At 38.8% G+C, this 15768-nt stretch overlaps 1 protein-coding gene and 1 pseudogene across 1 annotated transcript; one reads left to right on the top strand and one right to left on the bottom strand.

The window, feature by feature from the left end:
* The first annotated feature begins 3835 nt into the window (after positions 1 to 3835).
* On the top strand, positions 3836 to 10789 carry LOC125201736 (pentatricopeptide repeat-containing protein At1g63330-like). The gene is made up of 2 exons (XM_048099976.1): positions 3836 to 4826; positions 9701 to 10789. Exons 1-2 carry the CDS (start codon positions 3836 to 3838, stop codon positions 10705 to 10707), a joined length of 1998 nt encoding a protein of 665 aa, XP_047955933.1. The 3' UTR covers positions 10708 to 10789.
* A 1669-nt stretch (positions 10790 to 12458) lies between these two features.
* On the bottom strand, positions 12459 to 14701 carry LOC125201738 (annotated as a pseudogene).
* Positions 14702 to 15768: the final 1067 nt, after the last annotated feature.

Here is a 15768-nt window from a genome sequence, read left to right as displayed (position 1 = left end):
TTTTTATAATTATATCTATAAGCGACTTGCAACAAAGAGTTTTGTAGAAGCACATTAAAAAACATGTTTCCTACAAACTCCATGTCATCTCTTCGGCTTGGTTGAAGAAATCCTTCTGCCATCCATAGTTCAATCAACTCTTCCTTCTCGAATCCCTCACCTTTGGGGAAAACCGAACAAAACGTGAAGCACTTTTTGAGTGAAGGTGAAGACAGTTGATCATAGCTCAATTTCAATATTTTTGAGATATTTTCACCTCCTTCACCATCTGAAAGCGAAAGCCAATTTTCATTGATGAAGCGCCACTCTTATTCAGACTTACCGCGAAGCACTCCCCCGACTATATTGGCAGCTAAGGGCAAACCCTGACATCTTTTAGCAATCTTTCTTCCAATCATCTTGAAACCCAATGGAACTTCTCCATTTCCAACGAATGTTTTGGCTTTGATTATCGACCAACAATCTTCATCTGATAAGCCATTCAAATGATGAATATAAAATGGGTTAACAACAGAAGCAACTTTTTCATTCCTAGTGGTGATGATAATGCCATTTCCGTTAGTAGATGTAACTCCTATTATGGAGTTTATGAAGTCTTCCCATTTCGAAACATCATCATTCCATACATCATTAATAACAAGAAGATAAGTTTTACCCTTGAGTGCTACTTTATGCTTTTCCATAATATCATCTCTATTCTCAACTCCATCACTAGCCGTTTTAGTCACCTTATAAAGTATTTTGTTGAAAAGACTAATTGCATCAAAAGTTTGAGAAACATGAATCCAAATTAGTGATCCGAATCGAGTCTTTACCCTTTCATGATTAAATACTTTTCTAGTCAACGTAGTTTTCCCCATACCCCCCATTCCCACAAGAGCAACAATGGAGAACACCCGTTTCTCTTACATTGGGTGGCTGAGTAAGCATGTGAACTAGTTTACGCAGATCGTCATCTCTTCCAATAAAGATTAGATCAAGACTGAACGAATCCGTCTGAATGGAGATATGAGCAACAGCAACAGGTGCATTAACAACCATGCTTTGAAGGCCAAGATCTGTTGCACTTTTGTTCATACACTCAAAAGTAGTACTCCCTCCGTCCCAGAGAAGTTGGCACACTTTCCTTTTTAGTTTGTCCCACAAAAGATGTCACATTTCCCTTTTTGGAAAAAGTTCTCTCTCATATGAATATAAAAATTATATTTTCTCTCTCCATTTAACACACAAAACAAAACCTCCTAAAATCTCGTGCCATTTTCAAAGTATGCCAACTTCTCTGGGACGGAGGGAGTATTAATTTGTTTGATTGTGAGAGCCATACTACGCCGACGTGAAATGCCATCAAAGGATGAGAAGCATGCTAGTACCTTGTACTTGGATGATTTCATCTTTTGTATCTTTTTGTGGAGAAGATAATAGCTGAGTTCATCCAAGACATTGTCAGCATCGAAAGCCACGGCTTCAAGCTCCCTCAACAAGTTCCTGACAGAATCTTGGGTGATGGATTTCTTCTCAGCGTCATTCAAGTAGGCTTGAATCATCCCCAGAGATAACAGAAAGAAGAAGAGGTGAGAAATTAAGGAAAATAATTTAAGGATGAGAAGAGACCACACATAGAGACAACTAATGCTTCTTATCACAAATCGAGCTTAAATGAAGGCACTCATCAAACAGGATATTAGTATGTAAATACAGAGGTCGAATTGATGATAACTATTGTTATTATTGGAATCTTAAACTATGAGTTATTTGATGAGGAATCGAGTTGTGAAAGGGTTCAGTATCGTGGATTTGTCCAATGATACAACAGTTTATCAGAATTAGGTGAGCTGCTGTTGAATCGATATCAGGATTCCGTGTTTCATTTCTGTGTGACTGATTGCTAACAAAAGTGAACAGAAGCCAAACGCGTCTCGAGAGCAGGAGAGAGGATGGAGGGTGGAGATCCATAAAGGTGCATATGAATGTTGTTAGGTTATTACACTCAGAGATTCATTCGGTTGGTCACTGTGAGATTGTGGCCCTTATGCAGGAGGCCCAAGAATGAGTCCCGGGCCCAACATCCACTGCTCAGTTTCTTCTGGCCCAGCTTGTAACCCTAGCTACGTGTCAGTGTGTGAGCGGGTGTTCTCTCTCTCTTTTATATTTCATCCTAAAACTAAACCAACTCACTTTTGACTCTCTCTCATCTCTCTCGGTGCCTTTGCTTCTTCTCTGCTAATCTAGGGTTTTTCCCTGAGATTGTTTCTGCCTTCTCTCTGTGTAATCTTGAGAGTTCTCTTCTCTTCCTTCATCTCTAGTGTTAGGCTGCTTGTGGAAATCTCTGGTTTCTAGTCTTGTTTCTTGGACGGGTGGTTGGTTTCTGAGTTGAAGAGGCTCCTCCGAGAGTTGAGTTTTGGTGTGAATTGGTTTGTTTGAGTGTTGGATGTGCGGTGGTGGATCTAGGGTTCCGGTGTGACTTGTCTTGATTGACTGCGGTCAATCTGTGTTCTCCCTTGGTGCAAATCGGAGATGGCTGGATAATTGAGGGCCGGATATATAGATCTGTATAGTTGTACGTGGTGCAACTTGAGCCACATCAAAACTTTATTTTCTTCTCAATCTTTCGATTCTGTTTTGCTATTCTATTGCATTCTATTGTTGTTGAAATTATTAACCGTTTACTTAGTGTTTCATGTTAGATAATCGTGTTTGCAGCTATCAGATCCTGAGGGTTGATCTCCTCAGGATTTGTTATAGATATACTTGGATTATATCAAGCCTTTGGCTGATCAATACCTAACAGTCATCTCTGTTATGCCCAGACGTTTTAGTATTCTTTGTTATCATACAAGTATATGTACTCCGTCTTTAAGTGATTCGCATTTCTCTTTAATACACTGCAAAGTCAGAGAGTCATTTCATTTTTTTTGGTAAAAATCTGCACTTCATTCTCTCTGTTACTTCTTCTATGTATTTCCCCACTTAACTAACTAAACACGACTTTCTTAAAGGATTATGTGATAAAAAGTCAAATGCAAAATATTTGGTCAAAACCAGTGAAATCATGGAGTGCTCGAGTGATAGAACCTCGTTCTATCAAATTAGAGCACACACGTTTATAGCGAAACAAAAGAAAGATATAACCCTAGTTGAGGTGCTAGGGGGCGATTTTCGTCAGAACCGGAATGAGAACAAGTAGTAATTAACTTTATTTCTCACATCGAGCCCCGATGTGATGATCATGGCACGTTCAGAATTTGGTGCAGATCTTCTGAAGTTTTCCCGTCTTCCTCCTTCCTTGCAGATCACAAAGGTCTCGGATTGAATTTCAATCTTCCTATCCGACTCTGTACGAGTTATGTTCTTAACTTCAGTCTCAACCTTTGCACATGAGACAGAAATATAGTAATCTAAAAAAAATGAGATGATTTATAAAGAATATTCAAGCTCAGAATTCAGGTGGGGTTCCGAGTTTTGGAACAATGAGCTTAGAATTTATGTTAATCTTGTTATGGCCGCAATTGACCGTTTGCAACAATGATGATTGCCAACAAAACTTAATTGAGTCAATGAAATATAACTATATATCATAAAATTTAAAGTCGGATTTATTTTTTATTTAGACAAATAAATGAATTCAGCTATGCAAGAAAATGTAGAGGATTGGTAAAATTAATAGGGGGTTTAGGGTTTAGGCCCTAAACCCAAATGAGTATTTACAACATGTATTAATTTCATTAAACCATTCAAATAAATTCAATTAATCGAAATAAACTCTCAAATTGTGTTTTTAGCTTCGAAAAGTCTCTTTCCCAATTGTTTCCCTTCCTAACTTTCAATCTCACCGAAGATGAGCAGAAGGGCTGCTGTATCTGCAATCGATCTCGTTCATGGAAGAGGATTTCTCAATCATAAATTGGGTATTCTCTCTCCTCCGTTCTCTCTCTTCTCTTCCATGGCTTTTCAACCTAAGCGGCGGCGCCCAATAGATTTCAGTAGTGTTAAAGAATTAGATGATGCTATTAAATTGCTTGGAGAAATGAAGAGTATGCGGCCTGAGCCTTCTATTCGAGTGTACAACAATCTTATGAGTGTCAGTGTAAAGATTGAGCAGTATTCATTTGCCCTTAAGGTGTTTGATGAAATGCGTCAAATGGGTTTCCCTGTTAATTGTTACACTATGAACATTGCAATTAACTGTTGCTGTCACTTGAAAGATATAAACTCTGGTTTTGCTATAATGGCCTTCTTTTTTAAGAGTGGTTACGAACCAGATGCCGTGACAATCAGCCCTCTCATTAAAGGGTTGTTTTTAGAGGGTAAGGAGGCAGAAGCTGTGAACTTATTCCAAAAGGTTCTGGATTTAAAAGTTTGCGAGCCTAATAGTGTTATGATTCTGCACTTGATAGATGGGCTATGCAAAACTGGACAGGTCATTGCAGCTTACGATTGGGTTCGTAGATTAGAAAGTTGTGGGCTGAGGCCCGACGTTTGGGCTTATAGCGCATTAATTGATGGGTTCTGCAAGGTGGGAAATGTGGATGGCGCTTTGCCACTTCTACTTGAGATGACCAGCAAGGGTATTTTACCCAATGTGGTCACATATAATGCACTTATTGATGGATTTTGTTTGAAAGGTGAAGTAGATAAAGCAAAACAGTTATTAGATTCCATGGTAGAGATGGACTTGAAACCTAATATTGTAAGTTATAGCAGTTTATTAAATGGATACTGTAAGAAGGGGCGTGTGGATGAAGCTCGGCTTGTTTTTCATGAAATTTCCTGTAAAGGTTTGCTGCATAATGGGTTTACTTATAATACCATGATACACGGATTATTTAGTGCAAATAAATTTGGCGAGGGCTGGAAACTTGTTGAGGATATGGAAGCTCAACAAGTGTGTTTTCCTGACTTGCATACTTATACTATATTGCTGGATGTACTGTGTAGCAATGGAGAGATGGATAAGGCTGTTTCATTATTGCGCCTGATTGAAGATAAAGGATTTACCCCTGACGTAGTCACGTACGGTACTCTCATATATGGATTATGCAACAATGGAAAACATGGCCTTGCGAGATATCTTTTCAATCAACTTCAATCATATGGTGTACAACCTAATGTTCAGATATATACGATAATCATTGGTTCATTTTGTAAAGAAGGGTCTTTCGAGGAGGTAAAACGTTTGCTGGTAGAGATGGAGGATCGCGGCTGTGGACCTAATCGTGCAACATACAATGTCATCATCAGGAGTCTGCTAAAAAAGCAATACAAGGCTCACAAGGCAAGATCATTCATGGAAGAAATGCGTGGAAAGGGATCCTCTACTGATTCTGCAACTTCTTCGGTGCCAAGTGGAGGTCTTGTCAAATTTATAAACGACCTTGCATCCCAGGAAATTGTATCCTAGTCCGTATCAAGTGGAGGTTAGTGACATTATCACTATTCTTTATGCATACTAACACTGTACGATTTCGAACTTAGTTTTTGCCATTCAGTTATTGTCTTTTTCAAGAGATTTTAATCTGAAACTTATATTGAAACTGCTGATTTTAGTATGTTATGTTTATTTGCACGCATGCTTCGTTGTTTCTAGTGCAGGGTGAGGATCGATGCAGCCCAAGAGGTTTATGTCTCGGAGCTTCAAGCCGGATTGAATTTTTTGTATGCTTGTGATGTATGAGTTCCTTAATGCTGCTGCGTGAATGTGATGCAATTGAACATGCTAATATTGTCAGAGTATATTTGTTTTCAAAACTTGTTATATTTGGATGAGCTAAATGGTTAGTTGTTGAGGATTCAATCTACATTTATGTATTTTGGTAACTGAGAATTCAATTTCATTTTGTGCTTTTACATGACTCTCTGGATCTGTCAAACCATTCCGGCTAGAGAAAAAATGGGTTAGGTCAAGCATGTTCTAATATCATCCAACATAGTCCTGTCCAGAGTGAGTCGTATCAGTATCATAATATAAGAGCTCTTTGGTATCAGGATCAATTGCCATAAACAGCTCCTCTGTTCCAAGATGAGATTGCTGTGTTAATAGAGACGTCTTTAAGAACATCGGTTAGTGGCATGTCGCTCATAGTATCACCAGTTAGAAGAACAAAATCTCCATGTATCACATCAAGCCATCAAAATATGATTCAAGCATTTAATATCAATATATAAAATGCGAGATTCAACGGCCAAATTAGAACTTGTGCGCTCTAAAGTATCTGTTAAAATAGTAGTAATAAGGAGTACCATGTCACACATACCATCCAAACTAGATTAGCCTACACCTTCTTTGGTAAAAGTTTAACAACCATATCAAATAGAACACCATCATTATCTTCCCTTCGCAGAGTGTGCACCAAGTGTGCATCCCCCTCTTGCAGTCATCTCTTTCAAGACAAGAATCGCATCGTCCAACTTATTCCATTTGAGAAGACCTTGAACAAAAATGTTGTATGTCACTGTATCGGGCAAGCACCCCTTGTTCACCATTTGTACCATCAAATCCTTAGCCTCTTCTATCTGCCCTTCTTTGCAAAGTGCACCAATAAGGCTTGTATATGTAACACTAGGCTGCAAATTTCGGGAAGGAAGCTCGTTAAACACATCCTTTGCTTGTCTGAGTTTACCATCCTTGCACAACCCTTCAATGAGGATATCATAAATTACTATGTTTGAATGATGCCTTTGTTTTCCATGGTATGCAACATGGAAAATGCTTCATCAATACGATGAGCACTACACAAACCATGTAACAAGATTCCATAAGATGTTGTAGTAGGAGAAACTCGTAGAGCTTCCATCTCTTTGAACAACTTTAAACCCTCTTAACCTTTGGGCCTCCTTCGTTTTAGCTTGACTTTATTAAAGATCATGGCCCCAGGTTAAAGAATTATTACTTCTACGAGACTTGGGAACTATATCACCAAACAATGTTTTTATTCCATTATGTCTAAACTTCATTCCCTGGCTAGTAAAAGTTTTACCCTAAGAATTTGAGATTAAAATTAATATTGGTAAAGACATGGAGTGTGCCATGATTCATAAAGGACATCTACACTATTGAGTACTAAGAAGTTAAGTGTTTATGACTTTATGTTAATGTCACACAGTTTTGAACAATACCCATAATTTTTAAGCACTTGAAAAATTAAGGATATACTACAATTATACATAATACACTTTATAAATCTCACCTATTTTTCTCATTTTTTATGTCTTCTCTTAGAGCATCCGCAATGGTCGGCTAGCGACCGGCTAGCCGATTCGTCGCGCTAGCCGATCGGCTAGCCGAACCATTGCAATCGGCCAGCGGCAAATCGGCGAGCGCATCGGCGTGGGCTAGCCGATCGCTCGTCGCTAGCCGATGCGCTGGCCGATCGGCTAGCCGCCATTGCAGAGGCTCGATCGGCCAGCGGCATTTTTCGAATTTTTTTTTTCTAAAACCTATATAAACGCGATTTTCGTTTCATTTTCATTTGCACCACTTGTTTTAACGAGTTCTCTCTCTCTCTAGCTTTGGGGGAGGCGAAGGCGGTCTGGCGCAGTCATCGCAGAGCCCGCCGCTTGACCACACTCCCGACCTCGAGTTTTAAGTGGACGAAGGATGGAGTACGTCGGGGTGGCTAGGGGGTGGTTGGAGGTGTGCGACGATCCGCCGGTTGGCGAACAACCAGCGGGTCGTCAACATGTGGGCGAAGATCGTAGCTGCCTATAGTGGAGGCACGTCCAGCAGGGGAAGGACTTCGCAATCCAGAGGTCCTAAGGGGCGGAGCGCACTGTGGCCGCTGTGGGCTGCTTTTGCGAATTTGTACGCCAACGCCCTCCGTCCGTCAGCTCAAGAGTGGGCAGAACGAGGAGGACACCCGGAGGATAGCCGCGAGTCAGTTTCCCGTGGAGGGGAAGTATAAGTGAGTTCACCTTCCGGGGGAGTGCTTCTTGTTGGCCGAAGGACTCGGTGGTTCCGGCAAGGCGCGCAGCCGCCGGGGTGGCCGGGTTAGCCAATCGAATCCAGGCCGTGCCCCCTATCGCCCCGCGAGGTCCAGGGCCCGCCCTCCCACCCGCCCCCCCACTCAAGTACACTCTCCATTCGCGTAACCATACGCGGGATCAGATGTACAAGGTCTTACAAGAGTGGAGGGCCGCCACAGACCCACGGAGAAGATGTTTCTTCGGGAGATGCTCGAGAGCATGCGTGCCGATTTAGCCGCCGCGAGGGCACGGCTTGCGGGTTCCGACATGGGCTCAGATACCACGGGTGGCGGCAGCGGCAGCGGGGGCGGCGACGGCGACGAGACTAGCGACGAGGAGTAGAGAGTCAAAACCGGGGCCCGTGTGTTGAAGCCCTTTTTTTAGAAAAGAATCACGTATTTTTTTTAAAATATTTGTACTTTTTTTTAATGGAATGGATTATTTTTCCCGTATATGTGTCGTAAATTTAATTCCGTATTTTAGTAATTTTAATTCCGTAAATGTAGTATATTTTGAATTATTTTTATTGCGGTGCCTATGGGTGGCCTAAATCTGATGTGTGCAGGTGGATTTTTGAGTGTTGCTTGACGTGGCAGGGGAGAGAATGGCTGGCCTATGGCTGGCCTATCAACCATTGCGGATGCTCTTAGTTATAATGTACTCCTTCCGTCCACAAATATGCATCTTTTTTTTTAGTCTGCCCCTCAAAAATATGCACTTTCTAGTTTTGGAAACTCTTCTTTCTCTAATAAGGCGGGACTCATTTTTTTCACTAACAATACTTTATTTAATTTTTTTCCTCTACTTCTCTTACTTTACTAATTTTGCATTATACCCGTGGTGAACCTAAAATGGATATTCATTTGGGAAGGAGAGAGTATATCATAATTAATTACAGTAATATACTAAATTGATAATTAAAATATTGAAAATTATTTAGTTGACATAAAAGCAAGATTTTAGTGAACGGCACATTTCATTTTCCAGTTTTCTTATACTGAACCTAAGATTTTATTTCTACATATAAAACTCTCCCAAGATTTCAATAAACATCCAGAAAACTTCCCAAATTAACCCAAGAATTCCAGATCGGCATTCAAAATCATGTCTTTGAAGTCTGCCCTCATCTTCCCAAGATTTCTGACAAATTGTTGCTTGCATTATCACCAAATTCGATGCTTTTCGGCTAATCCTAGATTTGATTTTAGTCGTATAGTTGAGCCTGATGATGCCATCGATGAGTTCCGAAATATGTTAAGAATGCATCCGCCCCCTTCTGTTATTGATTTCACCAAGTTGTTGAGTGCTGTGGTCAAGATGCAACAGTACAAACTTGCCCTTCAGATGTTCGACAAAATGCTTCAGAGGAATGCTCCTGTAAATCACTACACCCTGAGTATTGCGATCGATTGCTTCTGCCGACTGGAAAGACCTGATTTTGGGTTTGCGATTTTAGGCAGTTTCTTCAAGCGAGGCTTCAAGCCTAATGTGGTCACTTTTACCACTCTCATCAAAGGGCTTTTATTGGTCGGAAGGATCCCAGAGGCAGCAAAGCTGTGTTGGAGGTTGTCTGCGGAGCAACTGTGCACTCCCGATGAACGTACGTATAATGTTATGATTAATGGGTTATGCAAAGCAGGAGGTACTTTTCAGGCGCTCGAATTGCTTAGTCGATTGGAAAAAGGAAACTGCAAACTTGATGTTTATGCTTATAGCATAGTTATTGATGGCTTGTGCAAAGATAGAAAGGTCGACGATGCTCTCCAACTCTTCTCTAGCTTGGGTGAGAAGGGGATTTCACCCAATGTTGTGACATATAATTCAATAATTGAGGGGTTATGCAACCATAGTAGAGGAAAAGAGGCAGAAGACATGTTAAGGAAGATGATATCGAATAAAGTCTTCCCAGATGTGGTTACTTGTAATATTTTTGTTGATGCCCTTTGCCAAGAGGGAAGGATGGAAGAGGCCGAGCATATGCTGGTCAAGATGAGGGAAATTGATGTTCAACCCGACATTGTAACATACACTGGATTGATTAATGGATATTGTTTACAGGGTGAAATGGATAAGGCTAGAAACATTTTCCAACTAGCAATGAAATCCGGCATCAAGCCTGATGTTACAAGCTACACTAGTTTGATGAATGGGTACTGCAAAATGGGACGTGTGGATGAAGTTTGTCGTCTTTTTACTATGATTTCTGCCAAAGGGTTAGAGCGTGATGTGGTTTCTTATAGCATAATGCTGGAGGCTTTATTTGGTGATGGTCGATGTGAAGAGGGCTTGAAGTTGTTCAAAGAGATGGAAGCTCTACAAGTTAATCCTACTACAACAACTTATGGAATCTTGTTACATGGTTTGTGCAATGCTCATCGTATTGATGAAGCATTATCCATGTTATATACCATGGAAAACAAAGGTTGTTTTCCTAATGTCGTGACATATACAATTCTTATTTCTGCCCTTTGTGAAGAAGGGCGGATAGGAGAGGCTAAGGATTTGATGGTGCAAATGGTGAACAAGCGGTGCTTGCTAGATAGTGTGACTTACAATATTTATGTTCAAGCTCCTCTCAAAAGGAGCAAGATGGACGATGTGATTCTTGTCTTGAAAGAGATGACTGCAAGAGGGGGATGCACACTTGGCGCTACCACTTTTGAGATGCTGATTGAACCTCTACGAAGGGAAGGCAAAGATAGTGTTTTATTTGATTTGGTTAAGAAACTATTACCAAAGAAGTTATAGTCTAATCTAGTTAGACGATGTGTTGTGATAAATGAGTTTAGGTAATGAGTTTAAATGCTTGAATTGTATTTTGATGGTTGGATTGTGGATATGGATCAAGACTCATTACTTTGATATTTGAAGAAATAATTACTTTGATATAAGGGTGTTAGTTATAGTTAACTGTAAGACTCACGTTATATTGAGCTAGCCTCACAAAAGCATGCCATAAAACAGAATATTAGTATGTGAATACCTTCAAATACAGAGGCTGCCAAAAATAAACATTTGGATTAGTGCTTAAATTAGGGCAATGCTCATCTACAGCACAAGTCATTTTACCCCTCCACAAATTATATCTTTGCATTAGACTCAAAATATCCCATCACAATCAGGAAAAAAGCAACAAGTCATTTACACCCAAATTTTACTCCAATCAGAAATTAACTACAGCATGATATAGTTCTCAAAACCAAAATTTAGACAAAAGATAAGCTAAACATATAATCTAAGTCCATATCAAATATCCTAACATCAAGTGAGAATAAAAAGTCGATGATCAAATATTACTAATACTAGATGAATCCCTTATACTATTTTTTATCAACCATTCTCTAAGTTAAAATACATTAAGGAAGGGGCAAAGTATTCACTATAGATGCATCAATGCATAGCAATTCAACAGGAGAACTTATAGACAAGAACTAGAGTCATGTGGGATCGGAACAAAAGTATACTCCCTCCGTCCCGCTTAAGATTACACGTTTTCCTTTTTAGTTTGTCCCAACTAAGATGACACATTTCCTTTTTTGGTAACTTTCTCTCTCCAATTAATACACTCAACCACTTTTTCTCACTCCTATTAAAATATTCATCTTTCTTTATCTCTCTACTTTAATACTTACACCCACCTTCTCTCTCTCCAATTAAACACTTTAACCAATAATTCCTAAAACCCCGTGTCGGCTAAGTAATGTGTCATCTTAGCCGGGACGGAGGGAGTAATATAACTATACCCACAGAGGATTGAAACAAATTAATATCTCCGCCAGAGTTGATAAACTTACACACAACCAAGCGTTCCAAGATAAATATATACTCCCTCCGTCCCCCATTAGGAATAACACTTTGACCGGACACGGGTTTTAAGAAATGTAAAGAAAAGTTGATTGAAAAAGTTAGTGGAATGTGGGACCCACTTTTTTATATTGGTTTTATAATAAAATGTGAGTGAAGAGAGTTAGTGGAATGTGGGATCTACTTACCATTTATAGTAAAAATGTAGTGCTACTCTTAATTGGGGACGACCAAAATGGAAATTAGTAACTCTTATTCGGGGACGGAAGGAGTAGTTCGTTGGAAAAGAAAATATGATAACTATGTTTTGGGCCTATTAATCTTCCTTTTTTCTTTGGGCCTGATTTTATCTGAGCTTCAATTAAACTTCCTCATTTTTATGTGAATAAAAATTTCAAAAAAAAAAGGTATGTATATGAACAAAAATTAAGTGACAAAGAAATATTGTCACATAGTTCGTCAATCACAATCGCAAAAAAAAATGAATAAAGAAAATATTTCTACAATTCTGCTTGGCTTGTTATACTTCGTTTCAATAAATCTGGACCAATAAATTTTACTCTATGTAAAGAGCCATCAATTTAAGAGGGTAAATGGAGAGATTTGAGAGAACTAGCCTAAAAAAACCATGAGAGAAAGGGGCATGAATCTATAAGTGAAGGCAAAAAAATTGGTTATTAATCATAATCCTAGATACACGACTCATAGTTGTTTGACATAACTTGGACTTATGAAAAAAAATTATAAAATAGAATATTTCTTCATTCCTGATTAACTGGGCACACCGCACACACACCACATGGCAATGTGACTCGATACAGAGAGCCAACAATTTGAGGGAGTCAATGAAGAGATTTGAGAGATAACAAGTCCTGAAAACAAATATACTCTCATTAAGGAACTCATATATCACAAGCATATAAAGAATCCAACACAGCTTCAAGCTTCGAGACATAAACCTTTGGCACTTAAGCTGCATCAATCCTCGCCCTGCACTAGAAACAACAATGCCTGCATCGGAACAAACACACCATGAACTACATTAAACAGTTTAAATACAATTATCAGAATAAAATCTCTTGAAATGTTAACTTCCTGGATGCCTATTATTATGCATAAAGAATGGTGATAATGTCACTGACCTCCACTTAATTCGGATTAGCATACTATTTCCTTCACCAATTTGAGGAAAAAATCATCTCCACTTGGCATCGAAGAAGTTACAGAATCGGCGGAGAATCCCTTTTCACACATTTCTTCCATGAATGCTCTTGCCTTGTCAACCTCATTTTGCTTTAGCAGACTCCCGATGATGACATTGTATGTTACTTGATTAGGTCCACAGCCACGATTCTCCATTTCTACCAGCAAACGTTTTACCTCCTCAAAAGACCCTTCTTGACAATATGAACCAATGATCATAGTATATATCTGAACATTAGGTTGAACACCATTTGACTGAAGTTGATTGAGAAGAACTCTCGCAATGCCATGTTTTCCATTTTTGCATAATCCATTTATGAGAGCACCGTACGTGACTACGTTAGGGGTAAATCCTTTATCTTCAATCAAGCGCAACAATGAAATAGCCTCATTAATATCCCTATTCCTACACAGCCCATCCAACAACATAGTGTAAGTATGCAAGTCAGGACGCAGTTGTTGGTCTTCCATATCCTCGAAAAGTTTACAGCCCTCGGCAAATCTACTCATACTAAATAATCCGTGTATCATGGTATTATAAGTATGGTTATTTCGCACCAATCCTTTATTTGGAATTTCAAGAAAAAGAAGCCAAGCGTCATCCAGGCTTCCATTCTTGCAATATGCATTTAACAAGCTGCTATAACTAACAATATTAGGCTTTAAGCCCATGTCCACCATGGAATCAAGCAACTGTTTTGCTCTATCTATTTCACCTTTCATACAAAATCCATCAATAAGTGTATTGTATGTGACCACATTGGGACAAATGTTTTGTTGTGTCATAATTTCCAGTACATTTGTAGCCTCTTCCATCTTACCTTCCTTACAATATGCATCCATCAATATATTGAAAGTAAACACATCAAAAGATATCTTGGAATTGATCATTTCATACAACAACTCTATAGCATCTGTATGCCTACCATTGTCACACAGTCCTTTAATCATGGTATTATATGTGACTACATTAGGTAGAATACCTTTACTGATCATCTCGGTCAGAAGACGCAAAGCGTCATCCATCTTTCCACCCTTACAAAACCCATCAATTAATGCGCTATAAGCCTTAATGTTGGGTCTCCACCCACAACTTTCTAATCTATGAACCCAATCGTAAGCCTCAATGACCTGTCCAGTTTTGCATAATCCATCAATCAAGTGCAGAATCATAACACCACTAGGCTCGCAAACTTTTAATTCCAGAACCTTTTGGAATAATTTCACAGATTCTGCCTCCTTACCCTCTAAAAACAACCCTTTAATGAGAGGGTTGATTGTCACAGCATTTGGTTGGTAACCACTCTTAAAAAAGAAGGCCATTATAGCAAAACCAGAGTTTATATCTTTCAAGTGACAGCAACAGTTAATTGCAATACTCATAGTGTACATATCAACAGGGAAACCCATTTGAAGCATTTCATCGAACATGTTAAGGGCAAAAGCATACTGCTCAATCTTCACACAAACACTCATAAATTGGTTCCACACTCGAATAGAAAGCTCCGGACGCATACTCTTCATTTCCCCAAACAATTTAATAGCATCATCTAATTCTTTAACAGCACTGAAATCTATTGGTCGCCGCTTAGGTTGAAAAGCCTTGGAAGAGAAGAGAGAGAATGGAGGAGAGAGAATACCAGATTTATGAGACCATCGATTGAGAAATCCTTTTCCATGAATGAGATCGATTGCAGATACAGCAGCCCTTCTGCTCATCATCCTTAATCGGCAGGTGAAATTGAAACTGAGGAAAGGGAATCAATTGGCTGTGCGATTGAACATTGATTTATTTAATTTAACAAAAATTGTTTGAAATATCGAGAAAAAAAAAAGGAATCTTTAGACCAAATGAAAATTGAACTTATTTGAATGGTTTAAAGATATTAATAAAATAGCTATAATGAAAAAATAATAACTTATTTACTACTCCCTCCGTCCCACAAAAGATGTCATACTTGTGGGATGACACGAGATTTTAGGAGGTTTTGTGTTGTGTGTTTAATGGAGAGAGAAAATATAATTTTTATATTAATGTGAGAGAGAACTTTTTCCAAAAATAGAAATGTGACATCTTTTGTGGGATAAACTAAAAAGAAAAGTGTGACATTTTTTTGTGGGACGGAGGGAGTATTTATTATGAATTTGTAAACTTGGAAATCAATTGTGAAAAGTAAGAACGGATATCAACAACATTTATTAAATAATTTCTCCGTCCCAATTTAGTTGAATCGAATTCCTTTTTGGGATGTCCCAAGTTGAGTCATTTCCTTTTTTAAAGCAAAACATTCAATCACTCTTACTTTATTCCACTATTTACTTTGGTCTCTCTTTATCTTCTATATTTTATTCTTCTTTCACAATTTCTTATTCTCCTGACCAAAAGTTATGTCTCAACTTAATTGGGATGGGGGAGTATGAAAAATGGTGTATATTCAAGTTTAATACTACATGTGTGATGTGTCCATAAAAAATAATTTTAGTGGTGGACGACATGAGTTTTAATTAGGATTGCAAATTCGAGTACACACGGGCACCCAAATCCAAAATCTCTAAAATATCATACTAATACATGACCCTTATGTGAATTTGGGTTCCCTAAATACCCGATGTGAGTACCCGAACTCGATTAATTGAGTACTCAAAAACCTGAAATTATTTTATACTCCCTCCATCGATCAATTCCAAAATAAATATGTGAAGGTTCTACAAGTATGTAGACCCATAGCCTTCTCGAAAAATCATCAATTTCTGACATGAAGTATCTATCTTCCGAGTTTGATAATTTTTGCAGAGAGAAGG

Source organism: Salvia hispanica, chromosome 1 (assembly GCF_023119035.1).
Source record: "Salvia hispanica cultivar TCC Black 2014 chromosome 1, UniMelb_Shisp_WGS_1.0, whole genome shotgun sequence".
In the NCBI taxonomy this organism is placed as follows: domain Eukaryota; kingdom Viridiplantae; phylum Streptophyta; class Magnoliopsida; order Lamiales; family Lamiaceae; genus Salvia; species Salvia hispanica.
This window is presented reverse-complemented; position numbering and strand designations above follow the sequence as displayed.